This window comes from Podarcis bocagei (assembly GCF_964188305.1).
Source record: "Podarcis bocagei genome assembly, chromosome: 2".
Classification (NCBI taxonomy): Eukaryota; Metazoa; Chordata; class Lepidosauria; order Squamata; family Lacertidae; genus Podarcis; species Podarcis bocagei.
Genome location: NC_138126.1, coordinates 76594157 through 76603752, shown reverse-complemented (window position 1 = coordinate 76603752; position 9596 = coordinate 76594157). Strand labels below are relative to the sequence as shown.

Below are 9596 nucleotides of genomic sequence, written 5' to 3'. Positions count from 1 at the left end.
TGTAGACCACTAGGAGTCTTAAAGAGGTAGCTGGTGTTTGTTTGACATAATCAGGTCTCACCAAATTCCAGAATACTTTCATTTGGTGATTAACTTGTCCATAAACAAATGGTCCCACATATTGCCAAGGTATTTCTGCTGGAAGTATGTTCTTTGAGCATGTGAAGATTCTTGTTCCAAATGCAAATAACAAGATGGGGCATGAGACCTGCATGAAGAATCTTTGTTAGGCAATTTGTGAATTTGTCAAGTAGCACTCTACCTGGATCCATAGCAATGGGTTGCAGCGCTTAAGGCCACCACATATGCAAGAACATTCTCATTTTCCCACACACGCTCCAACAGTGGCACTCAGTAGAAAGCCCTGAAATGGAGCATATGGTCCACATATCGATGTACGTGCTTGGTTGGTACGTTTATGAACATTTATTTTATATATATAAGACCTTAAACTTTTTGTTACAGTTCTCACAAGTTATGTGGCAATGGGTTCAACTTTCACTGACGTCATGCATTTAGCATGTTGTGCGCAACCAAGATCCACTGTTCAAACTCTGGGAGTGTGAAACCTGGGTGAGGGTGCGAGTTTTGGAAGGCAATTGTTGTAGGCAGCAGATTACACATAGACACACAAAAGGAAAAGGGTTTCCTCTCAGTGGTAGCAGGACACGCATTGCAAGAAGGTTCAGTCACAGGCATCTCCAGGTAGGGCTGTGAAAGACCCTGGAGAGCTGCCCACCTGTGCAACAGACAGTTCCGAGTTACACGGTGCCTACAAGCCCTAGGTGGCTTCAAATCAAGCGGCACAGAACACCTGCCCGCCATTTGACGCGATGGACGTTGCTCAAATACTCGCCTCCCCCGAAAGTTTTTGCTCCAACTGCTTCGGACACCATCCGGAGCTGGCGGAGCACATTGCAACGAAGGCAGTAGAATGCCTCTCCTCAGCACTCGAGCGCACTTTCGGCGGCTTCCATAGCTCAGCTGCTCGCGGACTGCCAGCTTGAATGATTGAGACCCAACAACGTGACCCGAGCGCATCCACACATTCTCCTCCCCGACGCCCCTCTTCCTCCTGGTCTCCCGCGTACTGCGCCGCCGCTCTGCCTTCCTTTCCTCCCATTGGCCGCATTCCCACTCCAATAGCCGCCGGGCGCCGGAGCGGCCGCTTCCTTATTGGCTGACAAGCCTCTGCATGACGCAGACTGAGGAGGAGACTGCAGACTGGCGGGGGAGGAGCGGAGAAGGGTGGGCTGCTCCCGCTGTCATCCCGAGTCGGCGCAGGCGCACTGGGGCCGGCTATTGTGTTAACCATTATTGTAGCGAAGCGGACGGGCTGCTGCCGGCCTCCTGTTCCCTCAACGCCCCGCAGTCCCGGGCCGGAGCCCCTCCAGCCCCGCTGAGTCCAGCGCAGGCAGGCAGGCAGGCAGGCAGGCAAGATGCCGGTGAGAGACCGCGCTTCCCCTTCCCCGGCGCCTCGTCCCCTTCCCCGCCCTCCCTGCTTCCCTGCGCGCTCGCTGCGGGTCCGTTGCTAGGGGCGGCGCTGGCGGAGAGCGAGGCTGGGCGCCGGCGGGTGAAGGGCCGGGAGGGCGGCGGGCTGCAGGGCTTCTGCGGGGGGGCGGGCGGTTCTGCAGGCTTATGGGCCGGGGGGGCGGCGGCTTCGCATGTATTAAACGCGTTGCTGCTGCTGCTGCTGTTAATAATGTCTACCTTACAGGAGTAAATAACATCTACCTCACCTATGCTGTTAATATCTATCTGCCTTATGTCTAATATCTACCTTACAGCGGTTTTTTTAAAAAAAGAAAAAGCCACCTACAGAACCGATTGGAAAATTCGCAGTAAAAGCATGTGGGCTGTTGTGAATATTATATATGTATGTGTGTCTGTGTATACATGCATACATATACAGTGCTTTATTTCTGGGGGGACGCATACCCCTAAACATTTTGGGAATCTTTGTACTTTTGTCCATTTACTGTATTTATTTTTCCCAATGTGAACTATGAAATGGGGATTTTCTTGAATCAAAATGAGAGTACCCCTAAACATTTTTTTTTAGAAAAAAGCACTGTATAGACACACACACACACACACATACATATATATATATCACAGTGGGAGATGACTTAGGTGCTGCTAACACAGCCGTTTGACTTCACATCATTGATGTCTCTCAAGACAGATGAATGCCAACCATGTGTGTGTGTGTGTGTGTGTGTGTGTGTGTGTGTGTGTGTGTGTGTACTGTTCATTGGGCCTGGACCCTGAAGGCAGCTCTCAAAAGTGAGATCCCTGCAGTATGAAGCCGAATGAAAATCCAGAATGAAATCATCATGCGATTACTTGTTGTGATGCTGTGGATAGATGTACCTCACTGAGCAGGGCCTTCCCTGAAGGCAGTTTTCAAAACAAGGTTTTTGCAGATTGTGGCCATATTTAAATATGCAATAAAATCATGTGATTATTTGTTGTGATGTTGTGGGCATATGCCATACTGGGTAGGGACCCTTGAAAGGTAGCTTTCAAAATGAAATCCACAATAAAATTGTGTGATGTCATATGGTGATGACAGTCAATGCCTTCATCCTTAAGGCAGAGCAAGTTTTGGTATTTACTACTGTGTGCATTGGTGACTGTTACCCTGTGTTGAATTAAGCCCTGACTCAGCTTTGTATGTTGGGGATGTCTGTGGAATAAGTGTTTCCTGGGAAATGTGGTTGCAAAAATAAAAGTAAAATATATTTAAAAGATGATCCCAGAAATCAAATTTAGCCTGTAAAAGTCATTGAAATCTCCTCAGGTTGACTTAGTATGGCTTATGTTAATTTTGCTTGCATTAGAATATCATGCCTTATACCTACATCAGTGCTGTGAACTTTCACTGAGGCTGTTCATTTGCTTTTTTTGAAGCAAAACCAACATTTTTTCCTGTTGTTACAGATGTCACAATGTATGTAGTTGAACTTAGCGCTGAGTCAGAGCCTTTTAATGCATTCTGTTGTGTCTAAGTAAAAGCCTTCTGATGTGTTTGTGATTTCCTTGCTGTGAAGTCGTATGCATCCTCTGTAAAGCTGTAGCAACTTTATTAAATGTGTATGCTGTTCTACAGCAAGACTTCCTAGGCAATTTAGCGTGAAAGTCTAGACATCAGAGTTGTCTCAAAATTGGTTAAACTATGGCTCTCCAGGTGTTGCTGGCTTTTAATCCCCCATCATCCAATGGGGGTTATCACCATCCTAACAATGGTAACTGAATTTGATGTGAATTGTATTTAGCAACGTTTGGGTGGAGTGTGGGTTTCGACTTCTGATAAGTAGGAGTGGTCAAAGGGTTTACGAATGCACACACACACGGAATTTTGCAGGACCCTCCCAGATGGCACCCACCAAAGTGGATGCAAGCACATAGGTAAATATTAAGGAACGGATGAAAAACCTTCCCAAAAGCTGCTATTGCTTTTCATAGAAGAACCATTTGCCTATGCCTTTGCTCAGATTTATGATTCTGAGATATGTAATATAGAGAACCAGGCCTTTGGCTGGTTGACATCTGATGCCCTTTTGAAGGGGGAGATTATTGGATTGTCTTCGTTTTTGCTTTTATTATGTACTTTGTGTTTTTTATATTGTAATTTTTAGTTGTGAGCCACCTGAGATCTACAGGTATAGGGTGGTATACAACTAATAATAATAATTTAAACAATACATCTTGGTGGAGGGATGACATGGAGGCTAAGGCTTCAGTCTTAACTCCACTTACCTGGGAGTAAACCCTATTGAATCAATAGGACTGAGTTCTAAGTAGATATGGTTAGGATTGTACTGTTGGTGCTTAAATTGTCCATATACCACCTTGTGTAAATGCATCTCTGACTTAGAATTGTAGAATTGAAAGGAGTCTTGCAGGCTATCTAGCCCAACCACTAATCTTGCTGCAAGAAATCCAGAACTAGATCATCCCCTACAAGTTGCTGTTCAGCCTCTTGCTTGAAAAGGCAAGCAAGCAAGCAAGACCCCAACCCTATTCTGGGTAATTGGTGCTAATGTCAAATACTCAAGCTGTTCTGCTAGTGTTCAACTATAAGCCCATTTGAGCTATTGCCTGTGGCAGCAGATAACAATCTTTGCCCTCTTCTATGTGATAGCCGTTCAGTTTTTTGAAGAGTATATAGTCCCCATCAGTTTTTCTTTTCTTTTCCAGGCTAAATAGACCCAGTTCCTTCAGTCTTTTCTCATAAGACTGTCTTTGTTGTTCAGTTTTTCCTCCTGACCATCTTTGTTGCCTTGCTTTGAACCCATATTTCAGTTTGTACCCTTCTTTAAGCATGGCACCCAGAACCGGACATGGTACAGTATTCCAAATGAAGTTGGACCAATTAATGGAGTTTAAAATCACATTTGCCTTGTTTGCAGCTGCATCACACTACTGACTCATGTTCAGTTTGTAACCAGCTATAATCCTGAGATCATTTCACCTGAACTGCTGCCAGTGCAAATATCTTTAATCCGAGACCTGCATATTCGATTTTTTAATTTTCTTTTCACTTTTGCATAAATGCAGAACTTCACAGTTTTATTTTGTTAGCTTTTTGTTTTAAATTGTTTTGTTTATAAACATGTATATCAAAGAATATTGATATTGACAATGTTCTTTCAGTGCAGGGTATTTATAATATGGTTCCCATAGAAAAAAAACATCTCAGTGTAAATCTTTTACTTGGCAAATGTAACACATTTAAATATGGTGTAAACCCTTTTGATATTTGGGGATTTTACAAAAAAATCTGCAATACAGTTTGACTTACTTTTGAAACATGTATGCTGCAATCCAAAGAGATAATGGTGCGCCAATATTCTGGCGTCACCCTCTTTTTTTGGTCTGTTGATGTTCTCTTTCCCTTTGGAGAATCTGGGGAAGCATCTTTGAACTCAGGGAAGTTTGGGAAAGGGCCTATAGTCCCTCTCACCATGGCAAGTACAATAAGTTCCAGTCTTCCCCCTAACGTAGCTGGAAATGATCCCTAACGTTGTGCTTTGAAGGTGCTTGGAAGTCTTTGGAGATACAGCGCAAGTGCACAACAGTTGTGGGGATGATGATCCTCTGCCTCAATTCCAAGGTTGGGACAAAGGTTCAGACCCTCATCTTGGAGCACTGAAACAAGCCCCAGACCAGGAGAGGGATGAATAATTCTTCCAGTGGCACAGGGTACCTCTTAATCTGCTGGGTAAATGCAGAGGTAATCCCTGCTCCCTCCCCTGCTTTTTTAAAAAAAATCTTATATCTAGAGAATACAAGTCTACAAGCATCTGAAACAAGCATCTACAATAAATTTAAGCAAAGGTCGATTTTTCAGTTTCTTGTGGACCTTTCTCCAAGCTTAGAGCTGATACGGGAAGCATGGGAGAGCCTTTGAAGGTGTGGTGAAGTTAGGGTCAAGTCCTTTCCTCACAACCACTTTGGGTACGGGGCACAGGCAACCATAAATTTTGAGCAGGTACCAAGGCACACAAAAAAGTTGAAGGGCCTTGAATTTGAGGGTTCAGTGTAACAGTATGCTGTTTCTCTGCCATCAGAAGTAGTTGTTATCCAGTAGGTAGTGATTACATATCACTTCTTTGCTTTACAGCTTTGTTTCTTTCATGAATTGTAATTGGTTATTTTCTTTCTTTATGTAGATTAACAAATCCGAGAAGTCGGACAATTCTGATAATGTTAAGGTTGTTGTTCGCTGCCGGCCTTTCAATGAACGGGAGAAAGCAATGTGTTACAAGATGGCAGTTAATGTCGACGAAATGCGAGGCACTATTACTGTCCATAAAACAGATTCTTCCAATGAACCTCCCAAGACATTTACATTTGATACCGTTTTTGGACCAGAGAGCAAACAACTTGATGTTTATAATTTAACTGCAAGGCCAATTATTGACTCTGTTCTAGAAGGTTATAATGGTAAGTGCTTCTTTGTTGCATAAAAATGATGGTATAAGGGACTTCGTTTTGTAGTAAACACCCTTCTAGAGCTGACCCTTGTTTTATTAAGAATTGCAAATATCCCGTGTTGTTTGCACCTACTGTTCTGCTTAATTACAGAACGCCAACTGTTCATAAAGTGTTCTGTTTCTGAAAAGTGCCTCTGTTTTTCTAATTGCTAACATAATCATCAACAACATTTTACTGTGATTAAGACCTGTTCACACACTTACATAATATTCATCCTTCTGCATTATAACCTCCCAAGTCCTCTTAGAATCATATCTGGTCCCCATCAGACAGCATGTAGATTTCCTCTCCTTGTTGCAGAGGCAACTTTAGTTTAGAGAAATAGTTGTGTCCAGGGATAGCCAGCATGGTACCTTCCAGATACAGTTGGACTACCAACACCCACCAGCCTATTCAGACCTTGGGCTCTATTGTACTCCTCTTTCCCCTTTCTTCTTTCAGTGATGCTGCAAGGAGGAGACTGGCAGGGTCTGCTTCCTGTTAACAGCAACTGCATCCCGCTCACAGTAAAAAGTCAGGATCATAAAACACAGGTCCTAGCTTTGTCCAATAGTTTAAACCAAACTACTAATATTTCCACAGCTGCATTAAAGGAAGAGATGGGCAAGGTCAAAGTTTTAGCAAGCTCATTGACATAGCACTGAACCATAGTTTAGCATTGTGTCCATGCCAGGACACGACACCATCCCTGACTTTCCACTTGCTGTTTCCCCAATTCCTGTTATAGGCCTGTTCCCACATTATGTATGTATGTATGTATACGTACATATGTATATATGTCTGTCTGTCTGTAAGTATGTATGAATTTGGATACATATACTCGAGTCTCCCACCACCTTCTGATGTGTAAGTTGCATTCATATAGAAACCTTGAAGTTTTGTTTTGTTTTTAAGGCGAGAGAGAGAGACCTAATTATGGAACCATGCACCCTTCGTAGTAAATGGGGAAGGTGTGTGTTTTGCACTTAGTACAGTAATGTGTATCCTGCTATGACAAGTAAGGTGAATTTTGGGCCTGTGTTAGAATTAGAGGAGGGTGTTACTGAACTTGTAGATGGAGGCTGCTAGCTAATACTGCTGAGAAAAAATCCATTAAAAATCAATTTTAATGGGTTTCCCCTTCTGTGCTTGTCCTAGTGATACATGCTTTCTTGATAAGTAACAATTTTCTTCCCCAGTCTAGTGAAACTGACCAGAGGTAATGTTAAATTCCAATCCTCAGTTTAAATGAAATATGAGGAGATGGTTTAATGAAGGCAAAACTAAGGAGGTGGGAGTATGTTGAGTCTTAGGTTCACTGTGGCCGGTGCACGTCGTGCTAAGCTAAACCATGATTATTATTATTATTTCATACCCAACCATTGCTGTTTACATTGTATTGTCTTAATAGTGCTGGTGGTGTCCAAGAAAGGATTAACAACTTCTCTGCCCTATATTGCAGGCACCATTTTTGCTTATGGACAAACTGGAACGGGGAAAACATTTACTATGGAAGGTGTCCGGGCTGTTCCAGAACTCAGGGGGATCATTCCAAATTCTTTTGCTCATATTTTTGGCCACATTGCAAAGGCAGAAGGTGATACAAGGTAAATCACTTACTTGCTTTCCTCACCCCCAAACCCTAAAACACCAGTGCTGGGTGAGGCCAATGGCCAAAACTAATCCAGCAACCTGTTTCAACACATTCTCAGCTCGATGCTTCTTGGAAGCCCACAATCAGGGCAGTCTGTTGCATTTCCCCTTCATCTGGTGTTTAGAGTGTTAGGTTAGACTGAGGTTTGGATTACTTGTGAACATGGAGGTTGCAGTTTAGCTATTTGTGCTATTATGTCTACCCAAAAGCATCCTCCGCGAATTTGTCTTATTTCCTACTAAAGCCACTGGCCATGGTCACATCCTGTGGCAGTGAATTTCACAAAGAAATATGCTTTGTGTGTGCTGGATCTACTGTGTCTCAGTTTCATTACATGGTCAACATGGTCACATTCTAATGTGAGGATGATTATTTTCTCTCTCTGTAACATCATTGTTTTGTAATCTTGCATCATGTTCCCACTTTGGCTGCATCTTGTCCCCCAAAGTCAAAAGTGCTTTCACATTTTCTTACAGGAAACATGCTCCAACCTCCTGATTGAAATAAGATCCCTTCATTATTAGTTTTACATCAATCTGGTGTTTTGTATACTTGCTTGTAAGATCAAATTAATTCCGAATATGTTCTTTTTTCTGGGTGCATTAAACTTCAGGTTTTTGGTCAGAGTCTCTTACTTGGAAATCTACAATGAGGAAGTGCGAGACCTCCTGGGGAAGGACCAGACACAGAGGCTGGAGGTAAGCACCAGTAACTTTTAAACTAGTGAGCAAAGGGAATGGTATAACAAAATTACTAATGGGCAAATACAAAGTGTTGTCTCCAAATGTCGCTCCACTCATCAGAAAACTCTTCACCCCAGCAGCAGCTTCTGTGAATGAAAGAGTGAAGGAAATTATTTTTTTGCAAATTCTCACTTTCTTCTTCACCCTCTCTCATGGTGTTCCAGAAATTCCTTAACCCTCTGGAATTTATTTGGTGAAAAGTGAAAATTGCCTGCCCCCCTCCCACCTTCAATTCACAGAAGCTTACACTCAGAGAGGCTTCTGTGAGCAGAGGGATACAGGGCAGTATTTGTTTAAAGGCTGTTTTTAGGTGCTTTCCCAAAATGACTGCCTGATTTGTCTTATAGGTTAAAGAACGACCCGATGTGGGAGTCTATATCAAAGATCTTTCAGCTTATGTTGTAAACAATGCGGATGACATGGACAGAATTATGACACTTGGTCACAAAAACCGTAAGTTGCACATAGCCATCTAGCTGTTCTTGCCTCTGTTATAGACATTATGTCTATGAGGTGGGCAGGGCTGCAAGTTCCATTGCACAGTCAGAAATCCTTGGGCTGACAGAAAGATTTAGTTGGATACCATCCAATTGTTGTAGCTTTTCTAAATTATTAATTTGCATACCAACCACTATCCAAGCAGTTCACAGTGGATGCTTTTATTTTTGTAATTACCCTATACATCAGGTTAAACTGAGAGATAGGTTGACTTGCCTAAGTCTGGTAAGGCTATTCAGTTTCATAACTGAGGAAGGATTTGGTTCAAATCTTATCACTATACCACACTGGCTCTTCAGCTGAGCTCTTATGCTCTTGTGGAAAAGAAGAGACATGCCAGCCAATTTAAGAAAATACACAATATCTGAATGGAAGTTGGACGCCGACCGTTCGGGGGTCGCATAACTAGTTAGCATGCCAGAGTCTCGATAACGAATGAGACTCTGGCATGCTAACTAGTTATGTGACTAGTTATCCAACTTCTTAGAGGGACAAGTGGTGTTCAGCCATCCGAGATTAAGCAATACCTGAATGGGTAATTGAAACCTTTAAAAATTATGTACAGTGGTACCTCGCAAGACGAAAGAGTTTTCCATTTTTTGAGTCGTTCCGCAAGACGAATTTCCCTATGGGCTTGCTTCGCAAGACGAAACGTCTTGCGAGTTCTTGCGAGTTTGTTTCCTTTTCTTAAAGCCGCTAAGCCGTTAATAGGCAGTAAG

The 9596-nt window shown here is 42.8% G+C and overlaps 1 protein-coding gene across 2 annotated transcripts in view; it reads left to right on the top strand.

Annotated features, from left to right (window-relative positions):
- The first annotated feature begins 1271 nt into the window (after positions 1-1271).
- KIF3A (kinesin family member 3A) overlaps positions 1272-9596 on the top strand; it is a 31047-nt gene continuing 22722 nt past the window's right edge. Inside the window, exons 1-5 of one of the 2 annotated variants that reach the window (XM_081184696.1) lie at positions 1272-1445; positions 5679-5952; positions 7445-7589; positions 8250-8334; positions 8727-8832. In XM_081184696.1, the coding sequence (XP_081040822.1) occupies positions 1440-1445; positions 5679-5952; positions 7445-7589; positions 8250-8334; positions 8727-8832 (616 nt within the window). In that variant the 5' untranslated portion in view covers positions 1272-1439. The remainder of the gene's footprint in view (positions 1446-5678; positions 5953-7444; positions 7590-8249; positions 8335-8726; positions 8833-9596) is intronic. The other variant, XM_081184697.1, reaches the window with a different exon arrangement.